The sequence below is a fragment of the Syzygium oleosum genome, unplaced genomic scaffold (genome assembly GCF_021117445.2).
Source record: "Syzygium oleosum isolate NSW1041296 unplaced genomic scaffold, Sole_v2.1 Sole_v2.50, whole genome shotgun sequence".
NCBI lineage: Eukaryota > Viridiplantae > Streptophyta > Magnoliopsida > Myrtales > Myrtaceae > Syzygium > Syzygium oleosum.
This window is the reverse complement of record NW_026607534.1, coordinates 1,095,762-1,113,559: the sequence shown is the minus strand read 5'-3', so window position 1 is coordinate 1,113,559 and position 17,798 is coordinate 1,095,762. Positions and strand designations below refer to the sequence as shown.

Sequence of the window (17,798 nt, the reverse complement as noted above, 5' to 3'; positions counted from 1 at the left end):
CTGATTTACTTGTATGAATAGATATTCTTAATCTCTTTTTTGAAACCATTGATGGATTTGTCCGGGAAAAAGACTTGGACTTGATATTCGCAAGAAGTCCAGTGCTTGATGATACTTTACCGTAGATAAACCCAATAACCGACGTGCATCATATATCAGACAACTTGAGAGCTCTCCGGTCGGATCTTCAAAATTTAAGCAACTGAATAGCATGACAGCATAACAATGCCATGTTGAGGCCTGTCGCCAATCCGTTTGCTGTATGATCCAGTTGTATTGTGATCTATAAGTTAAAATCGCTTTTGAGAAACGCTGCTGCCGGATTAGGGTCAACTTCATCTCGCCAAATCATAAATATTGGACTTTCACAATCCTGTTTATTTTACACGTCCAATTAAATCCCAGATGCCACTATTTTTTTCCCAAATCCACTGGTTACAGCCCTTCATGGCATAGCCACAACGCAGTAAAAAAACACACGTTAGAAAGCATAATAAGTATAGGAAATTTAATATCAACACAAACTACGTGGGTCTAACAGATGGAAAAAGCATTATACGAAACGGAGAACTCCCGTTCAAACCCCACACAGTGAGCTGGCAAAATGTGTAACATTCCATTTTGCAACTCATATTTAATGGGCCCCTACCAAAGTTGGTAACTCATTGTCGCACCGCGCTTTTTTTTTTGGGCTTTCGGGATTTGCGCTCTAAGGAGGTATTTCCGTGTAAGGGTCTCTCCCAGATCATACCTCACGTGACAATGGAAGGTGATTTCTTATTTAGTCTAGGGTTGTGATTTTGGAGTCACCACTAGTCATTATTGGTAGGTAGACTAAAAACCTAATCGAGGTACAGGAGAAATATCACGATTCTACAAACCAGAGATTCTGAGTATGGGGACTTGGTTACGTTATTGATCCCGAATCGAGATCCCTAACGTCCTTTCGGTACCTAAGAACGATACGATGTCTAACGTGTCATGCGAATTTCCGAGGCTTACCCACTAATTCTATCCATTCTAATCGCAGGAAAAATCAAACAAGTATTAAATGCACAATTGAAGTCGATTAAATCAATCAATCCTAAGTGGTCTCTAAAAACGAAAATCAATCAAAACATCCAAACCCTAATGAAGCTCTAGAAGCTTATTCATTTCATGATTCACATTTTTTAGAGTTTTAGGGTTTTTTAGGGGTTATAACCCCTGAATTTGGGATTTTCTAAAAATGCCGCTTGGGCACTTCCAAAAATTCAAATCTCACTTTTTATGGTTGGCTACGATGTTTTTGGACTATTCTGTGAATTTTTTTAAATTTTTGAATATTTTGATTTTTTTTTGGAAATTTTATTAACTGAGAATTAATTTTTTTATGATTTTCTGAAAAAAAATTTATGAATTTTTCAATTTTTCAATTTTTTATTGATTTTCCAAATTTTTTACATTTTTTATTTGTATTTTCTGAATTTTCTGAATTTTTATGAATTTTCTGAAAATTTTTGAATTTTTATGAATTTTCTAATTTTTATGAATTTTCTGTTTTTTTTATTTCCAAATTTTTTATATTTTCTGATTTTTTTTATTTTTTTATATTTTTTGTGAATTTTTTTAATTATTTTTTTCGATTTTTTTATGTTTTTTTATTTTTTATTATTCATTATTTTTTAAAAAATTTCCCGCCGAGAGACGAAATGAACCGGACCGGCCCGGTTCAACCCTGTTCGGCCTGACCGAACCGGGCTTCGCCGGCGTTGGTCGCCGATCACCTCCTCCGGCAAGCCCAACGCTGAAATGGCGTCGTTCTGGGCGTTTTTCATTGAGGCATTTTCACAAACACCTGATGGGCATAATTCGGTGTTAAACGTTCTCGAGACCGCCGGTTTGTGATCATCGCCGATGGCCTTCCAGCAACTATTTCACCATTCCGATTACACCATTGTGATGTCTATATGTTCTATTTTAATTACCCGAAGTGTTGGACAATAATCAAAGAAGGGGGCATTATTCAGTCCGGAGATTGATTCAAAAGAATTAGATCGGAAATGAGTTGTGACATGAAATAGCTTGCTCAAAGGATAAAATGCTTTATGACTAACTTGAAGACCCAGCAGAAAGAAGATCGAGGTTAACAAATGTCTTCATCAACTGCAATATGGTAATTAAGTGCAAAATGTACCTAAGATCCTTGACCACATGACTAACCAAAATGTTATCATACAAAAGCTGTTGCTCGTCCTATCAGCACACGTGAGCCTGCAGCACAATTATCTCTAAATCTACACGGAAGTATAATTGATATTAATCCTCGGAAGTCATTCCCAATCGAAACTCATCTAAAACATTCGGTATTTAGATCCCAAGGCGACATCGATTAGCATATTGGGTTTGTCATTCTTTGGAGTCATTCGACATAAACAAAATCGAGTGTTAAATCACATATTTAGTATTTATGACTCGTTCAATGGCATATGAAGGGATATAAGGTAATCAAACTGGCTTACTACTGATACCAAGAAGAAAAGAACATGGATAACTTGTGAGCTATCATTGCTTTGTCTAGGGATAATTACCAATTCAGTTATAAACTTATTGTATGGATGTCAATTCAATTTTGAATTTTTCAATATGCCAATGTAATCCTAAACAAAATTTCAATTTAGTCCTTCTTACTAATTGTCACCCGAAATCGCTAACGTGAAGCCGGCCGCCCTAGATGGCACTTTGATGTAGACAACTTGTTGATCATCATGTTAATGATTTCCGGTAGCAATTTGCTAGAAGGACTACATCGAAATTTTACACCAAGATTGAGGACTACATTGGCAAATTTTGAAAATTTATAACTAAATCAATATCCATACAATAGGTTTAAGATTAAATTCGTAATTTTCCCACTTTGTCTCCATCATAATCCAAAACGACATAACGTCCCTCATTCGGATGAGAACCATCTCCAAACTTACTCCTCGATGCCACGCCTTTTACCATTCTACTCCTCTCTTCGGATGATATCTTGCCAATTGATTGGAATTGCCCTCCATTGTTGCGCCCGAACTTTATACAACCTTTACTAAACCCACAAAAGAGATCATTCAGCATGCCGTGGTTCTTACTTCTTCATAAAATGAGCAAAGAGTGAGGCTCCGATGGCACAAAGTGGTCATTCACTACTAAACCTGATCACTGGGCAAGTTTGGGCCGAACCTAGCCTGGGGTGATAGTTGCCGGCCTTGTCGAAGCCCGAGATACCGGGCCTATATTTTGGGCCAGGCCTGCCCAGAGAATGCCGAGGAGTAAGTCAAAAGAAATCCATGCACAAGTAGTGCTGTTCTTCTCACGTGTATCATTCGGTTGACAATTTGATTTGTTAGTAATATCTTGTCAATTCAATAAGGAGCATGAATAAGAATTCTCATTACTCACTAAGAGTAATGAATATGTCACATAAAAAATGTGATCAAGTATAATTTTTGTTTGGGATAATGACACAAATAGTCCCTGAACTTTGGCGCGATGTGTAATTTGGTCCATGAACTTTTAATTTGTTCAATGTAGTCCTTGAACTTTAACCTAATGTTCAATGTGGTCCCTGAACTTTTAATTTGTTCAATATAGTCCCTGAACTTTTGGTACGTGTTCAATTTAGTCCATGAACTATATGAAAATGTACAATATAGTCCATGAACTTGAATTAATTGAAGGATTACATTGAACATTTTTATAAAGTTCGGGGACTATAATGAACATGTACCAAAAGTTCAAAGACCACATTGAACAAATTGAAAGTTCAAATACCACATTGAACAAATTGAAAGTTCATGGACTACATTGAACAAATTAAAAATTCGTGGATCAAATTGCACATTGAGTCAAAGTTCAGAGACTGTTTGTGTCATTTTCCCTTTTTGTTTTGTATAATCCAAGGGCATCGTCCATGGAACATCCTGCAAATCCCATGAACCAGTTAAGTTCAGACCTCTATCCCGCGTAGATGACTATAATCCAGAGAAATTTGTATGCAATTGGTGGGGATTCAAACGGATGCCCTTTTAATTCTCGAGATGGAAATTCCCTAACACTCTTAAACCCACTATGCGGATCTTCAGAGATTTAAAAAAGTGGGCCAATCCTTCCTTTATTTTGTTCACATCTAATTGATCAAAGAAAAGTACACATAGAGTTGAAGACAAAGGGTAAATAATCTTAAACCTTATTTAATTCACAGTAAATACACAAAATAATCACATCTCAAGGCTTGGTTTGCAAATTGGCCGTTGTTAAACGATGCAATAAAGTAGCTAAGGAATTAATGAACCCACATGTACTGTAAGGTTGTTGGATTAAATCAATTTAGTCTTAAACTTATTGCAGTTGTGCCAATTCAGTCATAAATATTTCAATTTTGCCAATTTAGTCCTAAATCTTTTGACAATTTGTCAATTTAGTTCTTTCGGCCAATTTTGATCGGAAATCGCTGACATGACGGTCTAGTCAACGCTAGCCATGCTACGTGGCACGGACAGTGCTAACGTGAACTATGTTGACAATTTTTTTAGAAAAAATTTTGAATTTTTTTAACTATATATATATATATATTTTTCGAACCTTAGGCCGGCCGACCCTCGCTAGCCATTCATGTTGGAGTCGGGTTGATCATCGGTGGACCCAATCCGAACGGTCGACACCCAAAGTTTTATCAGAGAGTCAAAGATTTGCTGCGATTCAAGCACCTTAAGTTTCTATTTTGTTTTTTTTTCAACGTAGTAGAATTGCGAATACTATGTGATTTGGTTTTTGTTATTCAATGCGGGACGCAACCTACTTTGGTATTAGACACTTTGCGTGGTTGTCTTCCGTTGTTCTTTTGGCATATTCCATGTCGATCTTTGTTTTCTTTTTTTTTCTTTTTTTTTTGGGTCATGATTTTGTAGTTTCATGAGATTTTGACAGAAAGTCTTGCAAGCTTCCCAGCATCAATTATTTTTAGAGAGTTTTTTGGTAAAGACTACTAATCATGTCATTTTTCCACAGATATATAAATTGTTTTTCACGAGTTGAGATATTTTGGTCTGACTTTGTTTAAATTTCCAGCAGAAATTTGACTATTGGTATCTTTCATACTACAAGATATTTATCCAAAAAATCAGAAATTATTGTAAAGTGATCAATTTAATCCTAAAATTGGTTGTAAGGACTAGCCACGTCGACGAATTCTAGCCAAAATTGATCAAAATGATTATATTGGCAAATTATCAAAAAGTTTAACACTAAATTGGCAATGTTAGAAAGTCCAATCCAAAAAGCTTAAACTATTAGACGAAGACAAGTGAGATTTTGTGGACAATTATCAACTGTTCTATGAGCATGGCAATAGAACAGGATGTCTTGAGTTCAAATCTTCCATGCCCCTATTTGGTTTCCCGATTAAATGTTTCCACGCTTTAGGCTCAGACTAGCCTATGCGTGAGGGAGATGTTAAAATATTTAAATATCAAATCACGCCTTTATCTAACTGTTTAAATTTTTGGGTTGGACTTTCTAACGATCAAAATTGAAAAGTTCAAAACTTAATTGACATCCGTATAAGAAGTTTAAGACTGATTGGGTACTTTTCCCCATAATAAAGTATACCAAGGATTTCCATGTCCAATTCTGACAAGAAGTGAGTAACAAATTAAATTGAGACACCATACAGTGCAAATTATCCAAAGTGCGCAGAATACCATCTGCATTATTTGGTTAGCTTTCAAGCCTGCAAGCGAATGTCGTATTCTCTGTTTCTCTTCAAATGGTCTTGAACACATTATGACAGACACATGGGATCCAACATTGCCTCCCATGTTATCCAACTCAAAGATCAAGTGCGTTCGATATGATTGGCTCGATCCAATTTAAACGGTTTTAATTGGTAGAATATGTGCACTGCAATGACTAGGATGACTCAAGGCCGGTCTGTCCTTTCTTCGTCCCCTTCGTTGGGTTCGGATGCAATGTTCCAACAAGATCGCCTGCTTTCCACCCACCCTAGCTACCATATTAACAACTGGCTTTGGATTAAATAATTATTACTTTTGCGAATTTTAGCCTTACTAGTATGCATTGCGAGTGGCTCATCAACCTCGCCCACCACCCTCTCCTCGATGTGTGCGCGCAAACTCGAGGAAATTATCCTATCAATCATATATCTATTGTATAGATGCCGATTCAGTCATAAAATTTTTAATTTTTTCAATTGGTTCCAAATATTTGCATGAAATTCCAATATCATCATTCCGGCCCACTTTTTGCCTAAAAGTCACTAATGGGACAGTGTGCCGCGTAGGACGGTTAATGATGACAGGACCATCACGTCAACGATTTTCAACAAAAAATGAATGAAAGTATTATATTGGGATTTCGCGCAAAGGTTTAGGAATAAATTGGAAAAATCGAAAAGTTTAGGATCGAATTGGCATATGTGCAATAGGTTTAGAATTAATTGAGTAATTTTCTTGTGCAAACTTTTATGGAACAATGAAACTATCTTAAAAACTTGTATCAATCCGGCACTTGAGTTTGTCATATATAATTTTCATTCCGTGTGTTTAAATCTTAAAACTTGTGGTCATCCTCCCAATTAATCCTTCTGTAAGCTTTTTCATGAATGAAAATTTTATATACCATCTCTATTATTTATTTTTAAAATTTTTCGCACAAGCAGTACAAGAGTGGCGCCAAGTAAGTGTTACATAACAATAAAAAAAAAAAGAGAAAGATTTAAAAAGACTGAAACAATAAAAAGGGAAAAAAAAAAAAGGCGAGAGGAAGAGAGACCGTGAGGGGACCCTCCTCATTTCTAATTTTCAGTTCTTTTTTTTTTTTAATTTTCCAATTTATTTTAACATCAAATGACATATTTTTGTGTTAGGCGACACTACTCCGCGTGGGGGTGGTTGAACCCTTGTTGATAATTTAATATCACATGCTCCTCGCAAAATCGCAAAAAAGCACTAAAAATGAGATACTCCGTAACTAGAAATTTTGATAAAAATAAAACTATCAAACAGAAAATATTGGGTACCATGTTAGCCAAGAATCTTATATTTTTTAAAAAGACTAAATAAATTTGTAATTGTACAATAATTGATTACTTAAAAAAGCATTAACACCATTGAAATCTATTCATAAAATTCTAAGATCAAATCAATTCTATGCAAATCAAACCCTAATGTTTGCATAAACATCATACCCAAAATCTTAGAACAAGATGATTTTCACAATATCATAATAGACGAGAAACATACATTGATCCATGATGATTTCTTGTGAAAAAATCAATTGTAGATGGGAAATCTTTTAAAGAAATAGGTTTCTCTTTCTTGACTCCTTTTAGGCTTTCTGACGTTCTTGATGGAGAGAAAACTGTCGTTCTTTTCTAGGGTTGAGAGGGGACTAGTTTCTAATTATAACCTTTTATAGTCACACCATCCATCAGGATGTACAGTAATTAGAATACACATCTCTATTAACCAATAGGAATTTAGCACCTAATAATTGTTAAACCTAAACCACATATGGGCCATTAATCATGTGCACCACAATAAAATCCAACAAAAATCGCAAAAGTAACAAAAAATGAGATTAATACAAGAGAAATAAAAGTGAAATAAAATATCTGGGACCGTGTTAGCTATAAAAAGCATAATAAGATTTTAATTGTAAAATTAATTAATATATACACTATGTCGGGCCAAAATAATTACGAATACACTATGTATTCTTTTTGTATAGTATGAAACATCCAAACCCTCAACTCGATTGATGATATTATCATCATTTTAAATCTTATATTCATCTTCTTAATAGTATATGAAAATGATTTTAAATGTATATTAATTTTAAAATTTTCGATCACATATGCGGAAAATATTGATACATTAATATGAGTTCTTAATTTGTTTACTCAGCCTAAACCAAAATTGTTGAATCAAGCAATCTTGAATGTGGCAATATCAAACTATAAAATTTGAAGAAATGAACTTGTGCAATACACAGAGTTTGAAAAGCTACTTATGTGCGGTACCCAGGTGATTCAAATACCGCTTTTATCCGAAAACTATTATATGTTTGAGATTGTTATTTTATTGGCGTCACATATCTTGTCTAGACTTAGGTCGACATAGATCTATACAATTAAGTCAATAAATCAATATTTAAATCGATGGCTGATCTAATTTGCTTCGTGCACGAACCAATGTACATCGATACCAAGAAGTTTCCGATCTCATCTAAGTATGTCATATAAGAAAGTCTAATGGGCTATATCAATGAGGTCAATAGACTTGGTGTATACAAAGTAAACCCTAAAATCTAGGGAAAAAATCATCAAAATCACCAAACTATATTCATCATGACACATTTACCCTAACTTATTTTTTGTAACATCGAAAATTTCAAACTATGCCCACTATGACATAATTACCCTAAATTTTTTTGTTGTGACATAAAAAACCCAAACTTGTACTCACGAAAAACCCCAAACTAGTAAACTTATGAAAGATTTACCCCGTATTAATTTTTTAACCACAAAAAACCTCAAATTGATAAACTTGTGACAAATTTACCCTGAACTAATTTTTTGACTAGCAAAAACCCCAAACTAATATACTTGTGACAAATTTACCCTCCGAAAAATTGGATTAATATCACGAAAAATCGCAAATTGATAAATCTGTGACAAAAGGAGGGGTAAAGTTCCAAACTGGTATACTTGACAACTGTTATGTGTCATCCAACTCAACAATTTGACGGTAAAATTCAACGGAAACTGACGGAGGGTAAATTTGTTACAGGTGTACCAATTTAGAGTTTTTGGTGGTCAAAAAATTAATTTGGGAGAGATTTGTTACAAGTATATCAGTTTGGGATTTTTCGTGATATTAACATTTTTTATTTTACTTAAGCCACGTGGACATATTTTTAAAGTTGCTCATTGACGGAATCTTGACAGGGCATAAATGTGTTATACGGGTACAAATTTTGGAGTTTTTGTGTCACATAAAAAAAAACTTAGAGTTAATGTGTCACAGTGGATACAGTTTGAGATTTTGAACGATTTTGTTCCTAAAATCTATAAGGGTCAATGTTGGAACTATGGCGTGCTTCCTTCACACAATGAATGAGCTCGTGAGATCGAGGACATCGGCACCATCAAAATCTATGAGCTCATCTAAAGTAATTGCGTTGCAGTGCAAGATGTTACAATACCCAATGGATTCCATGGTCTGTGGCTTGTCTCGACAAGTCTGATCACAATCTGTCCCACGCTGAAACAAACAGCTTCCTCAACCTTAAAAAATGCACTAAAATATAGCGTTATTCCTCGGGGGCAGTGGCTAATCATTATGGTCTTATTATTAAACAGGGTGGGCAACGGGTCTTCTTTAATAGAACTGTCATCCATTTGCAAAGACGATTAGGGCTTTGAAAAGTCAAAGCAATTGCACATTTTTCCGCATGGAAAGGACAAAAACCCACGTGCTGGTCTTGTTAGAATAACCCTTGTTTGAGGCTGACAAAGTGGTCTGCCAATGAACGGGTTTAATGAAATAACTGGAAAGTCATATGATCCAGTCGATAAGGTTGATTAAGAAAATTGATTGAGATGAGCGAAAGCTCTTGGAAGCTTACGAGCCACGGATAAAACTATAGGTTTCATTTTGTTGGTCAATTTTCCTATTCCAAGCTAAATTTGCTCCATCAATCAATTAAGAACCGCTTTTTTAATGGAAAAACACACTTTATAATAACTTTCGAACTCATAAAATACGACATAAATCTTGTGAATGGAACAAGATGCCAACCATACTTCAAGTGTTGCGTAATGTGGAATTGTTTGCCCTTAGTAGAGTGAGGAGTTGATACACTGAGATTGTTTAGTCCATATTTACACCTAACTCACACGAGTGAAAATTATATGAACATAGTTTTTCATGATGAGATAGAGATGAAGTGTTCAATGATATTATTAGTATCAATGTAGGGCATCGTAGTGGTTTTGATAGAAAGAGTTATCATATTAATGTTTTCCCCAAAATCAATTTGATTGAAGGTTTTTTTATGTTGATTTAACACCCGGTACTTCTCTTATCACTATCTCTTCTCCCTCCCACTCTCGAGGACTACGATATTCAAATCTCACTTCCTCCTTTTTATCCTTCCACTTACGTGCCTCACACGCTTAACTTCACATAAAAGGAATGTTCAAAATTTCTATGCCGGATAGAAAAGAACAAATGCGTTTGGTACCTACACAAAATTTCTTTTTATTAATAATATTTTGAATTGTTTAATTTTTTTTCTTTCTACCCATTCTCTTCCTTGGCCATGGCCGGCGAGGCGTCCACGGCCGCCGGCCCGCGAGGCGAGGGTCCCCCTGCCGGCGAGGCGAGGCTAGACCTCGCGCCCGCCAGGCCTGCTCGCCTAGAGTGATTGGTTCTAGACTTAGAGTGATTGGTAGGGACGTCAGGAGATTTCCAATTCAGAAATTGAAGGCATTCCGTTCGAAATCCTTCAAATAAATATGTTAACCGTTTTGTGTCAATGCCATCTTTATACGCGAAAAGTCTGAATTTAACCGGCTCATAAAACTTAACACGAACATAAAAAATGGTTACTCTCCTCCCTTTCTAGACTTAGAGTGATTGGTAGGGATGTCAGGAGATTTCCAATTCACAAATTAAAGGCTTGTTCGGAATCCTTCAAATAAAATGTTAACTTTTGTGTCATCCATCTTTATAAAATTTCCAAAAACTTGTAAGATTTATTTTGGCTTTAGGGGTCTCCTTGTTTCTCTATTGAAAAATTTTTTGGGGAAAAATTGAAAAAACAAAACCAATAAGAAAAAAACAGGAATAAACTTGGTGGGTTCAATGCATGCGGTCGGGTGCAAATATTGCACGCCGCAGTAATTACATGAAAGTCAAGGAGGAACTAATGCCAGCAAAGCGAACCTCACTTTTTGTCGTAGGCCACTAGAACCAGCACTGACCCATGATTCTCTCTGTCCCTCTTTCCTTAATTCCTTGTCTGAAATAACCAAAATTCATCACTTCCGGTACATGTAACTTTAATACGTATTCATGAGGTCAGCCATGTATTTTAGGAGCTCAGAATTTATGTACTTAAAATAGAATTTCAACTCATAAGAAAATTTATGCATAGATGATCTTGAAAGAGCAATGTTGCATCTTACCAATAAAATGAAAGCATGTATTAAAAGTAAAAGGTTACGCGTTTTAAGTGTCGTTAATACTATTTTGAGGTTGACTTTCTTTTGCTTTATTTGTGTTAATACCCACTGAAAAGTAATATGTGATGTTCGTAATTATATAATTAGATTCTACATAAATTTTGTTTTGGTCAGAATTCTACATAAAATTAAGAATTAAAAAAAGGGAAAGAAAATAAATTGCGGGTTTACGTCAATTGGAAGATTAAGAATAAATTCAACTCTTTAATGAGAATAGTATGGATTTAGCCATATAAAAAGTGAAAATAGCTCCACCCAAAGGATTATGATGAAAATAATCTAAAGCATTATAGTATATCGTGTAAAAAATATAACTCTATAATATGTGTAGTGTGCGTTTGTTTCGTTAGAAAATTAATGATTTGAAAAATATTTTTCTAAAAATAATTATCATACCGATCACGAAAATGAACGAATGGAAAATTTTTTCTTGGTTCACGGAAATATTTAAATATAAATTATTATCGATTTTTATTATCTAATTATTTTAAGCGATATAAGTAATTATTTTTAAGAAAAATGATTTTCAAATTATCGATTTTCTGCGAAAAAGACTGTGTCTGATTCTCGCGAACAATCGTGATCGTTGGATTTTGTGAATCCGACGGGTGTCTCATCACATCGGCCGAGAGTACGGATGGAAACGCGGTCGCAGCGCGTGGGATGGTGTGGGTGGGGTTCATCTCGCTAGGCTCCAAACGACACCGTATCATCTCAATCAGGGGTCGTCCAAGGTTGCGTGTAGAAAAATAAGGTCACTGGCTTTTGCTTCCTATCATTTTCCGTTTCTTTAAAGTTTCTTGCCTTGATGAAAAAAACAAAACAAAAAACACACGCACAAGTTGTTGATGGGAATCTTGACGAAGCCTCCTCCTCCTTCTCTGTAGCATCTCTGCCTCTGCCTCTGCCTCTGCCTCTCTCTCTGTGCAAAAGCCTGACGATGAATTCCTTCGCAGTCAACACTGCAGCGTTCGGCAGCTTCTGCTGAGGTTGGGGGCACCGAATGGTGCGACGACGGAGACCCGGTGTGTGGAAGGAGAGAAACCGGAACTTCGGGAGGGCCAACCGATGGTGAGATCCGAGGCAGAGATCGCCAAGAACGCTGCTTAGGTACGCATGCGAAGCAATCTTCAGTCTGCCGCTTGTTTTGTAGCTCGCGGGAATCCGAGTTCCTGGAGAGGAGTCAGAAGTCTAAGAGGGTCATTCGTTTTTGGGTTTTGAACGCTGCTGAGGTTTCGGGGTTTTTTTTCAAGAAATCTATTAGATCGGCTTTTGTTTTTGAAGGAGAGGAAAAAAGCATGTGTTTTGTGCCTGACCCAAGAATGATTGAATTGGACGTGAGCAGTTTCTTTTGCTCGTGCTATATTCCATGTTCTTTTTTTCTTTTTGCTCTCTCTCTCTCTCTCTCTCCTTCTTGTTGCGATTTTCGTTTGTGGGTGTTCTGCTATGTATGTTCTTCTGGTTTGGTGAGTATATATTTAACTGGGTTGGATTATGCGGTAGTTTGGGATTAAGCTTGATGCTCCTGTCTGCGGGTTTGCGGGTTTCTGATGTCTTCTTACGAATTTGACTTTGCTTTGTTGTTCCAAATTAAAGATCCTTTTTTTTATCCTTCCTTACTTTCCTGAGTAGTTTCATATTGTTCTCATCTTGGTATTCCTTGTTTCTTGGGTTAGCTTTGGCTTCTTCGCGGGTGCTTTCCTGAGAAATTGTGATGCATATAGAGGTTGCGAAATTGCTATTTCTTTCTGGTTTTCATTGCTTCCTCCCACAAATGTTTGAAAGAGTTGGATTCCCATGTCTGTACTCTTTGTAATCAAAAGATCTATGCTTTGATGGTTAATAGACGTAGTGGAAAGGTAATATATATCTCTTTTCCTCTGATCTATTTCTTTGTTTGGAGGGTAGCTAAGTCGTTATATTTTGTGGTAATCTGCACATGGTGTGGAAAGCATTGTTGCTGCTGAGCAATGAAGAAGCAAGTAAGAAACTTATCAAGTGAGAGCAGCCTCGAGTGTGAGCACTTGCAATATCTTTCATAATAATTTCGTCTTTTGGAGCTAGGTTTGAACCATGAGTTCTTTTAAAGTAAGTACTACTGTAGTAATGTATAATATGATAAGCTGCAGAAAGGATAGCCAGCAACTCAAATTTTGTGGAAAGCCAGAGAGGAATAAGCTTCTGGTAGTACATGAAGTTTTCTAGTGCCCATTTTTGCATCAATCGGTATTGAGTTGAAAGCCAAGCAATTGATTCCTGTAGGCTGCAGGGATCTAGCCACTTAAAGGCTACAGTCTTGCTAAAGCATGCATGCTAGGCTACATATCATATAAGGGTGCAAGAAGCACGCGATATTCAGCAGCATGGTCAATGACATATCATATCAGCCCATCATGTCTATTCCAGACTATGAGGATAGAACATTCTTTTAGCATTTCATTGGCAATTCTCAAGCAATTTATTCATGTAAAAGAAAAGCTTAACTTCCAATGCACCGGTAATTGACTGTCCTAGTTATAAAAGATGAAGTATTGTAGAGAATAGGGGGTAAAGCAGCACTTGTCAGATGAGAGGCTTATTGCAGGATTCTCTGTCAGAGTTGGACGTCTCATTACCTGTCTAGTTCTCTTTCTTTTTTCTTTTTCTGGGTCAGAAGGAGCTTTCTAGTTATACCGTGTGAAATTGAAACCCTAGTGCAATTGGGGGCAAGTATAGTGGTCAGTGCCTATGGATTTATGATGTCCCCATATGTGTGCTTTATTCGTTCCATTTCGTATTGTTTGTGTGTATGAATAGATGGGTAGTTGGAAGTCTTTATTAGTCAGTTGGTTGATCCTCACTTGCCTGAAGAAACCTAGAAGACCACCACTTTACCCATTTTGTGTTGCTATACGGACTTTAAATCTTGTGGATTATTGTCTGATTTGTGGAAACACCTTGAAAACCAAAAGGTTGTATGTTGTTAAATATTTCTCAGCTTGATATTCACAGAAGTGATTGACTTTGATTAGAGTCTTTCTTTGTAACTGGTTAGAAAACTGAAATTTGGAGATGCACATGAATTATTGTTATACAGATTTTGAATTATCTCTAACATTGATTTTCCATTTTATGGTTGAAGATGGATTCCTCTGTTAATTGGAACTGTGCGTGTAAATGCTGATAAGTTCAGACTTTTCAAGCAAAATCATTTGGACATAGTGTTCTTCTCAACTAAGTTGTCGAAGATGGATGGACGAGCAGTTTCTTGCGATAGCTCTTCACTGAAAATGGCTAGGGAAGTTAAGCTGGAGGAAGATGAGGAAGAATTCCGCAGTTGTTGTGAAGATGATGAAGTATGGAGGGAGACTGAGGAAGTAGTTAAGGAGGAGCCCAAGTATCTTCTAGGTGAATTCTCAGTGAAATTGTTCTTCAAGGGAATTTCGATCAACGAGGTTGGGGATTGTGCTATCGGGCTTTCTGGAATTGGGGTGTCCATGGAACGGTTAGCTGATCTTCCTATTATCCAGGTGCAGAAAAAGTTGGATTTCTTTGTGGATGAATCTGTGGCTGATTATTTAGCTCTGATGGATGGTCTAGTGGAGGCTTCACAGAACAACATCCGTCATGTTTATGCCTTTACCGATTCAAAGATGTTATATGATCAGGTAAGCTTGTCTATAAAAAGGATGTATCTGTTAATATTTGATATAATATTTGTGAGTAGTTGAAATTATCTCTTTGTTGGTTGCATGTTGGATATGCAGTGCATTTATGATAAATGGTCGTGTAACATGGGTGCTTTTTGACAGATAGTGAATGAAGATAAGCTTGAGATTCCACTCCTTGTTGCATTGAGGCAGAGAATACTGGAACATGCAGTTAATTTTGATACCTTTGTTTTGGAAGTTGTGTCCAGTAATGAGCTGGATAGGGCAAGCCGACTGGCCCAAGTGGCTATTGGGATTGTTTCATATCCTGTCGACGGAGAGAAGTCTCTTGACCACTGTTCTATTTGTTGTGAGGATAGACCATCGCCCATGATGATCACCATGAAATGTTCACACAAGTTCTGTTCCCAATGTATGAGAACTTATGTTGATGGAAAAGTACAAACTTCTCAAGTTCCTATCAGATGTCCCCAGTTGAAATGCAAATACTATGTATCCCCTGCCGAGTGCAAGTATTTCCTTCCACTTGCTTCATACGAATCTCTGGAGAGAGTCCTCGGGGAAGCAAATTTTCATTCTGATAAAATCTATTGCCCCTTTCCAAATTGTTCTGTCCTGCTCGATCCTCAGGAATGCTTGTCAGCCAGGGCAAGTTCTTCAAGTCAGTCAGAAAACAGCTGCATTGAGTGTCCGGCTTGTCAGAGGTTTATTTGTTTGGAGTGTGGCGTCCCTTGGCACTCTTCATTGACCTGTGAAGAGTACCAAGATCTTCCAGCAGATGAAAGAGATGCTGCAGACTTCACTTTGCATCGTCTAGCAGCAAGCAAGAGATGGAGGCGTTGCCAGCAGTGTCGTAGAATGATTGAACTCACTCACGGTTGCTACCATATGACATGCTGGTGAGAGGACTTGTTTGTTTATGAGTGATGACAGTTTCCTCTGTGCAGGCTAAAATGCTGAAATGGCATCGAAAACTTTAACTCTTACCTGAAAATATCAGGCTTTATTCGTTCTTCTGGAATATTAGGGTACTTAGGTTGGCATGGCAGTTTGCACTTGGAAGTATGGAGTAGATATTCTAGAAATGTAGAAGAACTTGGCACTTCAACAATTACTTTGCTGTCAATGGAACATGAATTATTTGTATTCTAGCTAGGTGTAACAGATGGGAAGGACAGTTTCATTGGTTTCAATCATCAGATCACTCTGGGGTTTTCTATACTATAGGTTAGAAGGCTCTTGCATCCTTTATGCAAGGCATGTACCTGGTGCAGTGTCCCTGCATCTAATCATGCGGTGAAGAGTGCTGTCATACTGCACAAGATAATGAATGTGAACACATCAATAGCTTTGGCAAAAATTTGTTTACTAAATACTATGTCAATTAGGTGCTTAGACAAACCAATCACATTGTTGATGAGTCTCACTGGTTTAAATACCGAAGTAAAACTTACACATTATTTCTTAATCTAGTGTTAAGAGTGCTGGCATTGCACTACTACAAATACGGCACCCATTAGTTTTTACTATATCATTTATCATTGGACTGCGTAATCAGTTTAACCTGAATTCTGTTTACTTTGCCTAACAGGTGCGGCCATGAGTTCTGTTATTCTTGTGGTGCTGAATACCGAGAAGGCCAACAGGCTTGTCAATGTGCATTCTGGGATGAAGACAATTCTGAGGATTTAGTTTCACATTCAGCTCAAGAATCCGAACAATGGGCCTGGGAAACTTTCAATTCACTCCCCATGATAATGGATGCATACTCGGACCAAGAGAGATCACAACTGGCGCTCATTCAAAGATTTCTTGCTGGTGGCTTCAGTCTCAGTGATCACCATCCATATCAATCGCCTCCGCGCTGTACAGACTCATACGTAGATGCTATTAAAGATTTGCATCAGCTTCCTTGGCTGGAGAGGTTTGTCTCCGTGATAAGTGATGATTACTATGAAGATTATATGCAATAAGATGTGTAACAATAGCAAGCCTTTAGGCAATAAGTTTTACACGGCTAAAAAAGGTCTTAGCTAGGTGGGTAAAGAGTCTCTCACTCTGTTCCGTTTATTCACACTGGCATGGAAAAATAGGCGCATTTCCTTGGAGTCATATCATTCTCTGTCAGAGTAGATAGGCTGAGAAAAAGGGGAAAGAAAGGACATTTATCTTGTTGACGCAGTGGAAAGTCATTGAATCATATTTTTCTCCATGTGCTTCTGATTAAAGCCTGATATTTGTTGCGAATTTGCAACATTAATGTGCTTCTGATTCTACGGACAATTATTGATGAGTTTCTTTCGTTGATGTAATTTGGAGCTGATGCAGTAGTACTGAAGCAGTAAGAGTTGACAAATGACATAGTGGCAAAAAGTAGTTGTGAAGGGTAGATGATGGATTAGTACAGTGAATTGGCTCTAAACGTCTTGATTCATCAGTGGCCATACATTCATCTGGGTTGGTGCTATTGCATGTAAATAGGGACTTTTGGTTTTTCTTCTAGGGTCTGAATTTTTTTTTGGGTAAGGAAAGAAAAAAAAAAAGAAAAAAAGAAAAAGAAAATTCTAGGGTCTGAATTTTGATCTTTAGTTGTGTTTAAAAAATTATTAAGATGGAAATTAACCATTTTAATGTATAGTTGGACATGCAGAAACCGTGAAGGCACTAGTTTTGAGTTTTTGACTGTTTTATCTTCCAGCTGATCTTTGCTCTTAGAGGTCCACGGCGTGTTCTCGGTTGACTTCTTCGAAATAAAGCAACGTTCTCAAAGCTCTGTCAAACACTCAATTCAGCAATGCTAATCTTGTAGAAGCTTGTGAAGTTTGTGCCTCATTACGTAAACGTGTTAGCATTGTTTA

General features: G+C 36.8%; 1 protein-coding gene across 1 annotated transcript; it reads left to right on the top strand.

Moving 5' to 3' along the window:
* The first annotated feature begins 12,166 nt into the window (after positions 1 to 12,166).
* On the top strand, positions 12,167 to 17,168 carry LOC115689490 (E3 ubiquitin-protein ligase RSL1). The gene is made up of 4 exons (XM_030615533.2): positions 12,167 to 12,400; positions 14,412 to 14,937; positions 15,082 to 15,839; positions 16,532 to 17,168. The coding sequence occupies exons 2-4, from the start codon at positions 14,518 to 14,520 to the stop codon at positions 16,911 to 16,913; spliced, it is 1,560 nt and encodes a 519-aa protein (XP_030471393.1). The 5' UTR covers positions 12,167 to 12,400; positions 14,412 to 14,517; the 3' UTR covers positions 16,914 to 17,168.
* The last annotated feature ends 630 nt before the right edge of the window (positions 17,169 to 17,798 follow it).